Source organism: Dicentrarchus labrax, unplaced genomic scaffold (assembly GCF_905237075.1).
Source record: "Dicentrarchus labrax unplaced genomic scaffold, dlabrax2021, whole genome shotgun sequence".
Lineage (NCBI taxonomy): Eukaryota > Metazoa > Chordata > Actinopteri > Moronidae > Dicentrarchus > Dicentrarchus labrax.
The window spans coordinates 21,668,872-21,684,149 of NW_026136714.1; the positions used below are offsets into that span (position 1 = coordinate 21,668,872).

Sequence of the window (15,278 nt, forward strand, 5' to 3'; positions counted from 1 at the left end):
TGATGTTAGGAGTCACCATGTTAGTTTAGCATGTTAGCATGCTAGCATTTGGTAATTAGCACCAAACAGAAGCTAGTGTGGGTATTTGGTCATAAACCAAAGTACTGGACCAACAGAAATTTTGACCTTTGGCCTCCTCATGGCGCTAGATAAAAGTTTAGGGGATCAATGTTTATACAGTTCCTCTTGGAACCATGAATGTCTGTACCAAATTTCATGGAAATCCATCAAATAGTTGTTGAGATATTTGAATGTAAAACACTAATGTGAACCTTGTGGTGGTGCTGGCACATCGTCTGGGGGCCATGAATATCCTTACAAACACAAACACCTTTTTCCATCAGGTAGGTGTTGAGGCATTTCACTGGATGAGTGAAACCTTTGGAGGATCACCAAAGTAGTGAGAATTAATCCTCTAGGGAACTTGAATATCTGTAGCAAATTTTTTATTCATGGCAATCTCATATTTCAACTCAAAAACACAAATAGAGGTTCATCGTCAGTAGGATTTAGTCAGCTGCAAATATCTGAACTAAATTTCATGGCAATCGATCCAATAGATGTTGAGATATTTCAGTCTGGACCAATGTGGTGCTCATTGCCATCCACAGAACCACATCAGCAGCATAGCTAAAATATATTGACAAGAGCTTAAGAAGTGTAAATGTTCCATTAACATAGCTCCTCTAATGATCCTTCCCAGCATCACTGGAGTTCGTGGGCTTGTTTTGTGTTTCTGCAGAGTTAGCACACATGTGGGAAGACCCCCCACCAGGCCACTGTTAGCCCAGCTATGCTTTGCCGTAGAGCATGGGGGGCGGTTGGGGGTGCCATTCCTGAATAAATTTAGGGTCTCTTCTAAAGACCCAGGTGTCCAGCCCCACTGCTGACCTCTGACCCCAGCAAAAGAAAAGTTATTGAAGCTGCTGGTGAAGCCCTTCTAAAGCTGACCAGCGAAGAGGGGCTGGGAAAGTGGCCTGATGGAGGCGAAGGGTGGCTCAACGGGGTCACAGGAGAGAAAGACGGGGGGTTTTAGGAGGGTGAGGGGTGTTCAGGGTGTGTGTGTGTGTGTGTGTGGTGGGGGGTGTCATTGAGTGTAGAAGTTTCCTTTGAGCCCCCCACCTCCTCCTCCTCATGTCCACAAGTGTGTCCCTGCCGCTATTGTGACTCTGAGCTACAGCAGGACAGAAGGCCTCAAACAAACCGGGTCTAAACAATGTTTGGCCCCTTTTGTTTCTCTGCTGCCTTTCTTCTTCAGCCCTCCATCGCAATCTACTGGCCTCCTTTGTATTGATTTCCCTCATTCAGCAGCTCGTCAGCCTCTTTCCGCTGTTTTATATGCTCTTTTCTGGCTTTTTTTGTCCGCCACCTCCCCCGTTGAACCCTCCCTCCTCTGGCATTCTCTGCAGTGTGAGAACGCAGTGCGCCTCTTGACTGGATGCAACTCATTAAAGACACCTAATTGATGAAGAGTGTAATTAGTGTGACAATCGGAAGGGGAAATCAATATGTTTTTAGCCAAAAGAGCCACATCAGGGAGGACAAGATGGAAGAGAGCAGTATGTGAGGAGGACCGTATGTTTGGGTGACAGCAGCATGGAGAGGCTTGCTCTCGCTTTTAGATACAAAAGAGAAAAACTGAGCTTCAAAAAGACATATTTGTTTTTTCAGCTCAAGTCCTGACTGTTCGAACTGTGTCACTTGGGAGAAAATGTCTTGTTAGTCTTTTAACTGAAAATGCGCGCACACACACACACACACACACACACACACACACACACACACACACACACACACACACACACACACACACACACACACAATCTGATTTCCAGTTTTATGTCAGCACCAAATACTTCACAGAGCTCCCACTACAGAAGAGCACCTTGTACAGTACAGACCTCCTAGCCTGCTGATAATGTTCATGATAAAGTAATTCAAGTTTGGTTCAACAGCTGTACTCACTGCAGGAGCAAATTGTTAAGTGCACCATGTCAAAATATGAGGTACTGAATGAAAGTCCAGCTCTAAGACATTCGTAGAACAAAGATCCGTTCTGGATCAAAATGTCTGTTTCAATAAAAACTTCACAGTGTGAGTTTACCAATGTCCCCTGGTGATACATATGAGGCCATACATCACTGCTAACAGTGCTGTGATTGTAGTTTGCTGCTGCTGATGTATCAGCTGACAGCTTATAACATATACTGTGATACATCTGTAACAGAAATATATATATGCATATGTATACAATCATCATGCCTCAGAGTCTTTCTGCAGGTCTCTGTCCAGTATCATCCTCTGTTGCAGTGACAGCGTAACATCACTTACTGTATAATATTCTCTCATCAATCCCAATGATTGTCTCAACCCCCTTAACTGTCAAATATATACATTAATGAGTGCTTTGTTTTAGAAAGATGTTTTCAAGCATTTTCCACTTGTCAAAGCATTCCCTCTTGATTCTCAATAAATAATCTCTCTGCAAAGGTTCATGATTTCTCCTTCTGCCTGAGTTCAGAAACTTTGAGCTTCAGCTCTGACCAGCAGCAGAGTCCTCAGCTGGAGAGGCTGAGGGCTCCTTCCTCTTCTGTGCTGCGCGTCTGCCCCCTGCTGGTGAAGAGGGGGACTGGGGGTCTTGTTGGGAGTCTTGTTGAGAGAGCTGTTTAAGGAGGAGGTCCACACTCTGGACAAGAACAGAGTCCAGAACTTTCTTCTCATCTGAGGAGAACCTGCCCAAGACGTGACGGTCCACTGGCGTCTTCCCTGTCGGACGGCCGATCCCGACCAGAAGTCTGGGCATCACCTGCAGGAGAGACGAGAGGACATGAGACTGTTTACACACAGATTCACATAATCTACCTTCAACTGTTTTGTGCTTTAAAAAAAAAAAAAAATGTTGTTTCAGTGTTTCAACTATTTTAAATGTTTCAACGGTAGAGTTTCAACAAGAAGCACTTGTTGAAATTCAGTCCAATCTGAACTTTCTTTATGCAGTGCATTTGTAATTTTCACCTCCCTGTGTTCTACATACATATATATACACTATATACACTTTTTACAGTTGTATTTCACAATGTGTGTACATTTTATTTTGCTATGTATGTATATATAGTATAAATGTATACATATATTTCTTAAATTTATTCAAACATAAAAACACAAATGTACAAATACAATAAAATCAAGAATAAACCTAAAAAAAATCTTACTAGCAGTGTTGCCCTTAAAAAACGTGCAGTCACTTACATTAGTCTGAAGACAGTCTACACAGGAGCGGACTCCATTATGACCTCTGTGAAGAAAAACAAAGTTCATTTTATTTATTTTCAAACGCCTTTCAAAACTTTTTATTTGTAATCCTACAGTAATGCTTAGTTTTCCACAACTGAATCTTGTCAGTCACAACAAGAGTTTTTTTTTTTATTGTTTCTCTGAGGAAACTATACCAGCAGTCAGGACACATTAAAAAACGCAATGACACATTGAAAACTTCACAAATAACATTCACTTCTTTTACTTTTCCAGACCTTCGAACGGCAGTATCTGGAGCCCAAGAATATGATGAATGAAACCAACCTGGCGCTTCCTCCATGTTTGATGGTGATTTTGCCCAGAGGTTTGTCCAGTTCATCGTGGACCAGCAGGATGTCTTCAGGCTTGATGCAATATTTACGAGCTAGAGGAGAACAAACAGATACTTTAGAGGGAACATTAAATGTGGAATCAGTTTCATCCATCAGCAGTCCAGAAATGTGCTCATTAATGACAAAAAATAACTTTATTCAGCTCTGTCAAGAGACTGTAGTAACAATGTAAACACAATTAAATGCTATTACTGCTGTCTTTAGCTGACCATCGTATTCTATGTAGAGAATTTGACGTTAACACATTTCAGTAAATTCCTAATTCATTTGTAATTCCCAGCTTTGATATAAACTGATGCTGAGTCAGTGTGATTCTGCTGTTGTTGATTTAATTTATGGCAAACAAAAGTGCTTGAGAAAGAGACGGACAGACAAAGGAATCAGATTTGTTTACAGAGCACTTTTATCAAAACCAATTAGTGACAGAATGCAGAGCTGGAAACGACAAGAAGATAAAAACAGAAATTCAGGATATGAAAGCAGAGTTTGTTCCTGTTCCACCTCCACCATAAATACTCAAATGCAAATAAATAAAATAAACACACAAACATTTTTAGAAATTGCGTAACACTTAAGCTCAATCAGTCTATTGACACACACACACACACACACACACACACACACACACACACACACACACACACACACAGACGGTGACCTCACCTGCTTTGGCCACTGACACTCCGTTGACGTTCATCAGCAGCCTGGGACGGAGCAGCACCACATGTGTGCGTTCTACCTCTGACACGATGACCTCACCGGACACGTGCTTGTCGCTGCGCCAACGGTCACCCACGCTGAGCCGGGTGGCGAGCGCGCCGAGCACCGCCATGCCGACGCTGTGTCTGGTACCCTCCATCCCTGAGTTACCCAGGCCGACCACCTGACAAACAAACACATATAAATACACACATCTGCAACACTGAAGGCTTCCAGTTTTATTGTGGAGCAGCTTCTGTGCTTTATTGTTATTGTGAGGACAGTAGTTAGACTCTTGACTGGGTTTTGACTAACACATTTTTTAAGTGTCATGGAAGAAAATAAGAATAGCAGTGAAGGGAAGATCTTATGATTGACATTAAGGTATTATTTTTGGACTATCACATATTAAAGGAAATGGCTGGTGATAGTCTATATACACGGTAGACTTATGGAACAAATGACCGGAGGAGTTAAGCTGTGCCCCAAGTCTGACTAACTTTAAGAGCAGGCTTAAAACCGTCTAGTTCTCTGCTTCCTTCTAATGTTGTGTATTCCCTTTATTTATATATTCATCTTCTTTAATGATTGTCTCTTATTTTGTGCATGTTGACATTTTCTTTTACCTTCTATTTTAAATTTTTAAAGTCCTTTAATTGCCGTAAGTGCATGAATTGTGCTGAATAAATTAGTTTTTGCAAACAAATCTCAAAAGAGACCTAAATCAACAATTAACTTATTCTACACGTACTGTGTGTGTATCCAAAGCCGGATATATTTCATTCTTCTGTGCTATACAGCTACATCATTAAATGAAGTTTAATCAGATGAGTGAGACACATCTAATGAAAAGCTTTTTATAGGAGAATGAATGACAAATGGATTATTGCTTCTACAATGCCAATTTATGCCATAAAAAGCCAGTAAGAGTTTAATGTCAGCTGTGGAGGCTCACATAAACACACAGAGCACATACACAGCCGCCGCCTCGTACTGATGGTACTGATCCACTGGCAGCAGCAGCAGCTCTGTTAACAGAAATACTGTAGACTACATTGTGTTAGACTCAGGCTGTATCACACAGTGCTGACACACTGCAACATTGTGCTCTGCCTCTACACACTGAGCTTTTATTTATTTGGACTTGAACAGGACACAGTGAAAAGGCAAGGATAATTGGACACAGTGGAGGTCAAAGTGCATTAGAGACAATAAATATGACACATTTATTACAGTAAAATAAAGAATAAAATGAAAATCAAACTTATATCTTATAGTATATTTACAATGCCTGTTTTGTGTTTTTCAGCCTCCACCAAAGCGGCTAAACCTCTTCACTGATAACCACTCAGTCCCATTACACCAGTAGTACAGCAGAACAAGCTAAACTCTATTATAAAATCTATCAACTTAATGTAGCCTTGATCAGTAATTACCATATGTTTGAAGCGATGCAGATCAATGGTGTATTTAATATCTCGCACAGACTGCAGCACTTATTTGAATTAAATCTTCACCGAATTATGAAGTGCTTCAGACTGACCCAGAAAATGTATTAAAACTTAGATTATGGGATAGATACTTTGTCCAATCAGCAAAAAATCACTACATTGTCAGACTTTTGAATGGGGTTTGGTAGGATTTGTGAATCTAGTAAAATCGACTGACGATTATTGGGGCTTAGTAAATGTATGGTAGCATAACATTTAGTGTAGTAGACAAAATGTAGATGATGATGATGAGGGTAAACACTTACCAGCCTTCGGCGGCCTTCTGTGTGTATTTGTTCCTCTACACCCATCGCTGCTGTGAACTGCTCACCCAGCAAAAGTCGGTTTATCGTTCTTGTTAAAAGTCGTCGCATTGTGACAAAGTTCAACAGCTTCTTGAAAAAGAGTGAAAAATAAAGACAAAATGTACTTAAAACTGTGACTTTCTTCAATCGGCCCATGACTCAGACTGTTTGAGAATAACAGACATGTTTATTGTGTCACTGATTTCTCAATGGGATTCACTAGTATTGGACCATTAAACCTTTAGCCATGTTTATCTGAATTTTAAATTATGACCTACGTTAGATAGGACACTCCTCGGAGAAAAGGCAAGATAAGGTGTTTTCACATGGTGTTTATGTCATCTAACGTTATAACTAACGTCATGTTACTGTAACTTTCATTGGTACTGCTAGCTTGCTAAGGTTAGCTTCCTGTACCTTGTTGGCTAACTCAAGGTAGCAAAACACCGACGGACACACTTAGAAACAGCTACAAGAGCCCTAACACTGCCACCGACGGGCTAACTTATAATACCGCTTAAACTGATAATTGTACAGTTTTTACAACTCTTCTCAAGTGTCCTGTTAGCCAGTCGTCCTGTCCTGATACTGTCAATGGTCCTGGTGATGCCTGTCTCACACCAGTCAACGAGCGTTACTAAGACAACGTGACTGAACAGGCTGTTCCTACTCTGTTGGCCGACAGCGCCACCTACCCTGGTGACTGAGCAATACAGCATTATCTACTCATCAAGGGCAGTAGACAGTAAATGTTAGGCGTTTTAGTGTCTGTGTGTTTTCTGAGTGGACACATTGAACAACAAAAGTGGTCGCAAAGCAGTGCCAGTCTGTCCCACCCGTCACCACACCTGCAGCTGATCAGGAGCGATCAGTGAAATCACCTGCTGCAGCAGATCACTGTGTGACTGTTTCATGTTATAGCAGTTCATCTTATCATGTTTGCCGGACAGTGTAGTCTGTGTATTTATGGTTTCAAAACAGCAGAAGTGTTGTTTTTTAAAACAACTTGGCAACCAGAAAAAATATTTGAGGAAAATACACTGTACTGTGTAGAGGTGGCCATGGGTCTTACCTGGAGGGCACCTGACCCCCTGTTCCTCCCATTCTATGTGCATTGTGCCTGTGTTAGTAAATAATGAGTTATATGGTAACTTTATGACATACACACATTAATTTAGTAAAATGCACTATTTAAGTACAATATACACTAAAATAATAAAGGCCTTAAACGTAGGGCTCCTCTCTGAGATGACCCCAAAGGGTTGGGTGGTAATTCAGATGTCGCCTTTGTCATTTCAGTTTATATCAATGTAAAACGTCCAGCCTTAATAAAACAAATGCAATAAATTCAATTACCAAAGTTGCCACTCAGTTTACCTGAAACATCAGCCTACGTGAGGGGCTGTGAACAGTTGCCTGCTCAGCCCAGCTGCTAATCCCGCCTTGGTGGTGGCCTGTCTAAATATACAAGTTTATGTATTTACTGTCCTTAGTTTTCTTCCCACTTGAGTTATATAAACCTTCGAGTATATCAATAGGCCACAACCCACTACTATCAAATTCTATAATAGTTAAAGTGTTTTTTAAGTAATAGAACCTTTGAATAAGAACCTTAAGTAGACTAACTAATAGTTTTATATTGTTTCTATTTTATATATTTGACAATTCCCTGTAAAAAACTTATATATTTTCTGTTTCTGATTTTGAAAGGTGCAATAGAAATATATTTTTACAGTCAGTGTAATTATGAAATATTGACTCCACATATTTAAAGTTTTTAAAGCAAATGCATTTCAAGAGATAATAGTCTTGTAATTGGACAAGTAGTAAGTGAAAGAACTCATCATTGAATCCTTTAAAATAACTAAAATAATACATATATAATAATAATACATCATAATAATAGACAGTAACAAGCCTAGAATATCTCAGTTAAAGGAAGACAAAAAAAAGTCCTTGAAAATTTGAACTGTTCTTTATTTGGAAACATTTATTTTTAACATTTGCTTTTTGAGCTGTTTGTTCAACAGGCTGATCATCAGTCTTGAGCTGGGGAGCATGGAACAGCATCAATGACCGGCTGACATCTCTCCACCACAGCGTTGATCTCGCCGACGTTCACGCCGTCGTAGGTGCCCGTGATGTACGTCCAGTGGGTGTCTCCGTTGTGGTTGGTCCTGCTCAGCCTGCCAGTGAAAGGGATGTCGGCCGTCATCTTCCTGCCTTCCATCCTCACGGTGCAGGAGTGGTTCGGTAAGACCAGCAGCTGCACAGAGACTGAGTGACTCATGGACTCCACCATGCTGGTTCCCTCTGAGAAGGTCACTGTCTGCTCCTTGGTGAAGTCCACGGTTCCCGGGCCAAGGATGGGCACTTTGGCCTTCATGGTGGAGACGGAGCCGTTGCGGGTCTCTCTGCCAATGTCCCAGGTCTTCTCCACTGAACTGGTCTTCTCCAGTACCACCGTCTTCTCCACACTTCTGCACTCCAGGTTGGTGACTTTGGCAAGCTGCAGGGCCTCTGGAGGATGGTGGAACAGCTCCATCTGGTCGATAGCATACTCCACATGAGAGATGTGCTGGCTGTAGCTGTCTCTGTTGATAGCGAGAACGTGGTAGCTCTTGTACCAGTACTCATCACCCTCCCAGGGAAGGAAGAAGGCCTCATGTTGTGTCACCACTTTGCCAAGACCGTACTTGTTTTTGCCAACATAGATGTCTGAGTTAGGGCAGGTTTTGACGGCATAATGGGGTACTGACCCGTACGAATCTTCAACCCACTGCAGGAACTCAAAGTGGTCCACGTTGACCAGCACTTCAAACTTGGAGGATGCATACTCTCTGTCGGCGAACGGGTACTGGCAGAAGTGCCCTTTGCTGGGAGTGTAGAAGCCGGCCTCGCAGCTGACTTTGCACACGTAGTCAGTGCGCTCTGTGTAGCCGTTGAATATGGCGACTGCGCCATTCGGGAGGGAGCCGTTCCACGTGACCCACTTGAGGTTGGTGTGTTCACCAAACATGGGGAGGGAGTGTGAGGTTGTCTGAGTTTCTGGGATGTCTATAACCGTAGTAGGCTTGATGACTTCCCGGGAAGGGACAACATCTTCCAGCATGGGGTTAAGCCATGGCTCTACATGACAAGACAGAAAAGAACAGGCTTTGAACAGTAGGGTTTGGTGTAAATCTTTTAATTCAACTCTTTTTAAGTGTCTGAATAAATAAAACTTTACTATGATATGACTCACTGGGTAATTCTTGCCCGTTGTCCAGCTGGGAGATGTAGAGCAGCGGGTCAGTCTGCAGCGCTGGGCTGCAGAGCTGCAGCACTGCCAGGACAACAGCGACACTCCACCTCATCTGGACGCACACAACCGGCATGTTAGCATCAGTGGGAATTTAGTATAAAGCAAAAAAGCAAAGCCAAAACTCATCAACCCCACAAAAGTAATAAACACTTTAATGCTTGCCTTTGGAAGCCGATTTACAAAATTTTCATCAACAATAACTTTATTAGAGAAAGAAATTAGCAAGTCTCCTGCTATAAGTCCATATTCTAACTTACTTGTATTTACCAGTAAATTATATATATATACTGTAGATACAAATATATCTAAATATATATTAAATATAATAATTTGGGTCCAGCTTCCTCAGTTAAAATTAGGGTTACCTCAATTACCAAAATTTAAAAAATGTAATTAAATTAGTGTCAAGAAACAGAGCTGTACACTCTAATGAGCAATAAAATAACATAAAAATAAAAATACCCCCACAAGTGAATAAGAAGCTGCCAACCAAGATGTATAATTAAGGCAACAGCATTGTTAATTGGATGCTACTTCATGCTACTTCAAGTGTTGCCCTCTTTTCCAGTAAAAAAAATTGGAAGAACAGGAAAAAACAAACAGTATGTTCTAAATGATTTCAGATCCAAATATTTCAGGTCCATTTCTTGTTGATTTTGATCGTCAGTCGATTTTATATACTGCAGGAAAGAAATCAGACAGTGAAAAGATGCAGATTGTTGTTAATCAGAAACAACAAGCCCACAGCAGCGATTCATTCAGATACAGAGAAGCAGTTTTTACCTCGACAGATTCCTTCTGCAGTGACACTGCCTGCAGTATGTGCTGAGATTTTAAAACCTCCTTGCAGACTTATTGCCCGCAATAAACAGGAGAGAGAGCTGCAGCAGCTTCTCGTCCGTTGACCCAGCGTTTACTGTCTCCTGCTGCTCAGTTTGAATCTGATGTGTTAGTGTTAAGACTCAAAGCAGAAAATAACCATGCAGGAGACTTCTGAAGGGAAATATTTATCTCTAACAAGTTTAAAACTCGTATTGACTGAGCATGTTTGGTATTCCTGAACAACACCCTGTATTACTCCAGTTAGAGTTGTTCTCATTGGGAACTGACCAGTAAAACCACTATACACTGATGTCAGTGGCAGCTTCAATGCCTCGCTCAAGAGCTCAGAAGAAACAAGCTTTCCCAGTGTGGTCTGGATTCAAAACTGTGACCTAATTCTTGTAACTGTGTCCCTATGTATAAGTTTTTATTTGTATAAGCCATTAGACAGCTGAAGGCCTGCAAACATGCAAAATAATTAGATGAGTGTGTGTTAAGAGTATTATTTTGTTGTGTTGTCTTCGTGCTGAACCAGACCCAGCTCCAGATACTGAGGGTCTTCATGCTGTTTTGACCTACTTTGTCCTTGACTTGAAAGTATTTACCTGCAGCTCTGGAGGAGTGTAAAAAGAGTATTCGTGCTGATAATGATAACAGGATTCTTTATTGATCCTTGCTTACAAAACAGCGCTCCCTCCTCCTCTTTCTGTGAATTTACTCTTTGATGAGACTGTTAAAAGTGCTTCATAAATAAATTTGCCTGGATTTAACGTCCCGTATCTACTGGCGATAGAGGATTGCATGATGTCCAAAGTGCTGTGGCGCTCTTTCTCCACTGATGACAAGATACTGTATGTTTAGATAAGCTCAGGCTGGGAACACAGTGATTAGATCCCCTGTAATAGTGGATCATTGATTAAGAAGGTCCTTGTTTGCGTAATGTCGCTGGCTGCTAAGATTAAACAGCCAATCATTAAAAATCGCTGATGTCATGGCCATCTTAGTGTGGCCTTGATACAGAAAGTTATTATTATTATTTCAGTCTGGGGGAGGACTGTGTGAAAGGAGGCTGTGTAAAGTTCATTTACACTGACACAATTGCACTGTCACTGCCTTCAGCTGCTTCAGCATTCAGCTGAGTGTTAATTCTGAGAAAGGACTTGTCATTCATGCAATGCAACAACTTCATGTTATTAAGATTCAGTGTTATTCAGAGGTATATAGAGTGCTATAGACTATAGAAACTGGTTGGATGTGTGAAACAAGGCAGGTTTTTCTCATAGATGCAAACTCTAACAGTCTTTTGTGTGATTTCCAGAGTCAACGGAAATAACTATTGTATTCAATCAACTGTTTCTTTTATTAATTCACTGCGTGTATAATATGAAGTGAACCACAAAAACAAACTGTAGAATACATTTAGTGCTACTGTACAAAGTAACTAGACAAAGAGTCTACAGTCATGCTAGCAGCTCTGTGAAGCTGTACATATGCACAGTGTTGGGCTAAACGCCCTAAAGCTAAAACGGTCACATGGACAACAGTAACATACTGATATCAAGCAGGCCTAATACTTATCATGTTCATCATCTTAGGTTAGCATGCTAACATCAGCTAATTTCAACTGAGGCACCTGATGATGCAATGATCACATACAGTATTTTCCAACCCCAACTGAAAAGTATTTAAAACCAGGCTGGACCCACGTTCCTCTTTATTAATAAGGCTTTGTGGATTTTGTTGCAAAAGAATCCCAAGACTGCAGTAATTTGAGCAATCCCTGAAGATTGTAGATATTCACACTCAATGAATATTCTTTTGGTTATGGAAAGCAAATGCATCACTGCACACTGACTTTGTGAGGATATAACAGAGGAGAATATATAAGCAGAATATTTAAGGAAGTGTATGAAAATACCTATAGACTGACAAAAACGTTACAAATATTTATTAGACCTGAGAAATAATTCATATTGATGGTAAGTTATAATACAACTTTGACCTACTGTGAATCCATCCATTTATTATTTATTCACCTTTTTTTTTGTTTTTTGTTTTTGTTCTTTTTTCTCATGTTTTTGTTTAGTCCTTGCAACTACATATGATTTATTCTCCTGTGGGTAAGTAAAACCTAGCTCTGTTTGAGTGTCCTACATATCCACTTTTTTTTTTATCTCAGCTCTCTCTTAAATGAGTTAATATGTTTGGTTTGTCAGTGGTAGAAGTAATCATTGTTCATTATTTTTTCTTAATTTTACTAAAATGTCCTGAATAAGTTCCATTTATATAACAAAAGTCATGTTTATCAATGTTTATCTGCAAAGATTTGAGAATTTCTCAAGTAAATGAACAGATACTGAGCACTGGGTAAATGTACTTAATCACTCTGATGTTTGTGCATGTTGTGTGTTGTGACTGTAAAATCATTCATGGTAAAATGTTATCTGTTTCATGTGCTAGACACCAGTTGACACAAGAGATATTTTCATTTTAATGCACAGCATTTTTATTGTGACACATAATTTGCTTTCAATATCACAAACAAAAAATATTTTCTTGTCTTTCAGGGGCAAGGCTTGGCATCAACCACAGGTTCACAGCGGTCCACCACGGCCCGGACTTCTCCGATCTGGACTCCGTCGTAGGTCCCGAAGATGGATGTCCACTGGGTCTCTCCGTCGCGGTACGTGCGACTGAGGCGGGCTGTGTAGGGAATGTCAGCTTTGATCTTGCGACCCTCCATACGGACTTTGCAGGAGTGGTTTGGTGGGACTGTGAGTTCCACGGACACGGAGTGACTGAGCGACTCCACCAAGGTGGTTCCCCTAGAGAACTGGAAAGTCTTCTCACCGCTCAGCTCAATGCCCCCGGAGCCAATGAGGGGGATTTTTGCTGTGATGCTGCCGGTGATACCCAGCATGGTATTTCGGCCAATGTTCCAGGTGGTCTCCACCTCTGTGGTCTTTGAGATGGTGACTGTCTTCACCACTGTCTGGCATTCGTTGTTGGTGAGTCCGGAGATGCGCATGGTCTCAGGAGGATACTGGAAGATGGCGACCTCATCAATGTTGTACTTGACGTCAGTGATGTGCTGGGTGTAGGCATCCTTGTTGATGGTCAGGACCTGGTACTTTTTGTACCAATACTCATCGCCTTCCCAAGGCAGGAAGAAAGCTTCAAACTGAGGAACAACCTTCCCAAGGCCATACTTGTTCTTCCCAACGTATATGCCAACACCTGCACAGGTCCTGACTGAATACTGGGGCACTGAACCATAGGAACCTTCCTTCCACTCCAGGAACTCAAAGTTGTCTTTGTTGGCCAGGATCTCGAATTCGGGGGCATAGTACTCACGGTCTCCATAGGGGTAGCGGCAGTATGGGCCAAGGCTGGGGTTGTAGAAGCCGGCGTCGCACTTGTACTTGCAGATGTAGTCAGTGCGCTCAGTGTAACCGTTGTAGATTGCAACAGCTCCGTTGGGCAGAGAGCCATTCCAGGTCAGCCACTCCAGGTTCACGTTATCACCGAAAATGAAAGCAGCAGGTTGATCTTGCTGCTGCTCCAAGTCAGCAGGAGTCAGAGGAGCCGACACCACATTGTTACCAGTCGGTTCAGGCACCAGGTCCTCCAGCTCTGGGTTCAGTAAGGAGACTGTGTAAAGGAGGCAGACAAGTTTACATATTAAAACACACCACACTGTTCATCAAATTTGAAAAAGCTTGCATGGTTAGGTATATAAAACAGATGAAACTCAAAGCTGATATCTGTATATGTATCTCTTTATGTCTATACAAAAATATCAAATGCTTACCTTTTCTGTGCAGTGAGCTCTTCTTCACGATGTCCTGCAGACTGGCTGAGGACAGAGCCAGCAGGGCCAGCAGCAACAACGCTGACAGCTTCATCTGGAGATGAAACACAAAATCTCAAATGAATACGTTGCAAGTGCAAGTATGAGCCCTGTCTTTCAACATGTAACATGTTATCTACAACCTCTATCTCTGTTACAGTGTACATCAGGAGACGCTAGAGTTAAACGACACAACACTCTGAGATGATCAATATATATATATAAAAGTTTAAAGAAGTCATGCTGTCTGTTTACTGTAAGGGTTCAACATCCACATGGACTTGTTTATCGACTGTACGGTGTCAAGATGACTTACAACTTAACTCAACTTGACTATCGATTTGCAAATTTGCACTTGTGATGTATATTAATCTTGTATTTTTATTCTTTATGTCTTTTATCTAATCCGTTTTTCTCTCAGCACAGTGCATTTCATTTCCCTATATCTATTACTTATGTAAGAAATAAACCCTTGAATCCTTGCCAGTTTTTTGTAAATGGTTTAGATTTCTTTTTTTGACAAAAAATAATTGTATATTTAATTACTTATTTGATTTTATTTCAATTCAATTAAAATAACTTAAAAATAATAAAGTAACTTTATTTATTCTCAGTGGGTCAATTAGGAAGTATATAGAAGAGCTAGAGCTGTTTTAATTAAATAGTAAAGTATAGTAAAATGTTTTTGAATAACAAAACACATTGAAATAATCTCCAGGAAACATTTGATAAAAAGTAATATTATACAAGAATAGCATTATAACCAGTTAAATTGATTACTAGAATTTATCGTCACTTGATCATGATCATCTGTGATTGTCTTGAGTTTGACTGAACAGCACTCACCCTTACAGTTGCTCCCTGCTGAGTCCACAGCCAGCCGCCTCCAGGTTTATATATACTGGTTTATGGCTGAACCATAAAGCAAACTGTGCACTTTCACTCCGTCTGACATGGATCAATACACAGAAATTGGTGCAGTAGGTTTGTGAACAGACTGGTGGCTCTCTTGTCAGTGTCTATGGGATTCATTTGACCTCAAAAGTTTATTTTCTCTTTAAACATTTATTAATGGATTCCAGTTAAATGTAGTAGCCTACATGGATTGAACGTTGGCCAATATATAAAATTAGACTTGATCTGAATCTATGATTTCTGTCA

The 15,278-nt window shown here is 40.8% G+C and overlaps 3 protein-coding genes across 7 annotated transcripts; all 3 read right to left on the bottom strand.

Moving 5' to 3' along the window:
- Positions 1 to 1,823: 1,823 nt before the first annotated feature.
- ptrh1 (peptidyl-tRNA hydrolase 1 homolog) lies at positions 1,824 to 6,777 on the bottom strand. Of its 5 annotated transcripts, none has more exons than XM_051423207.1 (6): positions 6,559 to 6,777; positions 6,103 to 6,228; positions 4,311 to 4,530; positions 3,580 to 3,679; positions 3,250 to 3,295; positions 1,824 to 2,806 (listed from the first exon to the last, which is right to left on the bottom strand). In XM_051423207.1, exons 2-6 carry the CDS (start codon positions 6,208 to 6,210, stop codon positions 2,534 to 2,536), a joined length of 747 nt encoding a protein of 248 aa, XP_051279167.1. In that variant the 5' UTR covers positions 6,211 to 6,228; positions 6,559 to 6,777; the 3' UTR covers positions 1,824 to 2,533. The 5 variants fall into 5 exon arrangements, with proteins under 5 accessions (XP_051279167.1, XP_051279166.1, XP_051279164.1 ...); XM_051423206.1 differs by having other exon boundaries at positions 6,103 to 6,231; XM_051423204.1 differs by having other exon boundaries at positions 6,420 to 6,776.
- A 1,320-nt stretch (positions 6,778 to 8,097) lies between these two features.
- Positions 8,098 to 10,332, bottom strand: LOC127376503 (natterin-3-like). The gene is made up of 3 exons (XM_051423447.1): positions 10,229 to 10,332; positions 9,386 to 9,497; positions 8,098 to 9,270 (listed from the first exon to the last, which is right to left on the bottom strand). Exons 2-3 carry the CDS (start codon positions 9,495 to 9,497, stop codon positions 8,180 to 8,182), a joined length of 1,203 nt encoding a protein of 400 aa, XP_051279407.1. The 5' UTR covers positions 10,229 to 10,332; the 3' UTR covers positions 8,098 to 8,179.
- A 2,417-nt stretch (positions 10,333 to 12,749) lies between these two features.
- LOC127376502 (natterin-3-like) lies at positions 12,750 to 15,099 on the bottom strand. The gene is made up of 3 exons (XM_051423446.1): positions 14,964 to 15,099; positions 14,079 to 14,172; positions 12,750 to 13,918 (listed from the first exon to the last, which is right to left on the bottom strand). Exons 2-3 carry the CDS (start codon positions 14,170 to 14,172, stop codon positions 12,831 to 12,833), a joined length of 1,182 nt encoding a protein of 393 aa, XP_051279406.1. The 5' UTR covers positions 14,964 to 15,099; the 3' UTR covers positions 12,750 to 12,830.
- Positions 15,100 to 15,278: the final 179 nt, after the last annotated feature.

Excerpts from the sequence above, each read along its gene's own strand:
- ptrh1 (XM_051423202.1), bottom strand. The coding sequence starts at position 6,297 with ATGGGCCGATTGAAGAAAGTCACAGTTTTAAGTACATTTTGTCTTTAT. Across the intron at positions 3,296-3,579 it reads AAACATGGAGGAAGCGCCAG|AGGTCATAATGGAGTCCGCT; the intron begins GTTGGTTTCATT and ends TTTTCTTCACAG. Across the intron at positions 2,807-3,249 it reads TAGACTGTCTTCAGACTAAT|GTGATGCCCAGACTTCTGGT; the intron begins GTAAGTGACTGC and ends TCTCTCCTGCAG.
- LOC127376503 (XM_051423447.1), bottom strand. The coding sequence starts at position 9,497 with ATGAGGTGGAGTGTCGCTGTTGTCCTGGCAGTGCTGCAGCTCTGCAGC. Across the intron at positions 9,271-9,385 it reads CAACGGGCAAGAATTACCCA|AGCCATGGCTTAACCCCATG; the intron begins GTGAGTCATATC and ends CTTGTCATGTAG.
- LOC127376502 (XM_051423446.1), bottom strand. The coding sequence starts at position 14,172 with ATGAAGCTGTCAGCGTTGTTGCTGCTGGCCCTGCTGGCTCTGTCCTCA. Across the intron at positions 13,919-14,078 it reads GAGCTCACTGCACAGAAAAG|TCTCCTTACTGAACCCAGAG; the intron begins GTAAGCATTTGA and ends TCCTTTACACAG.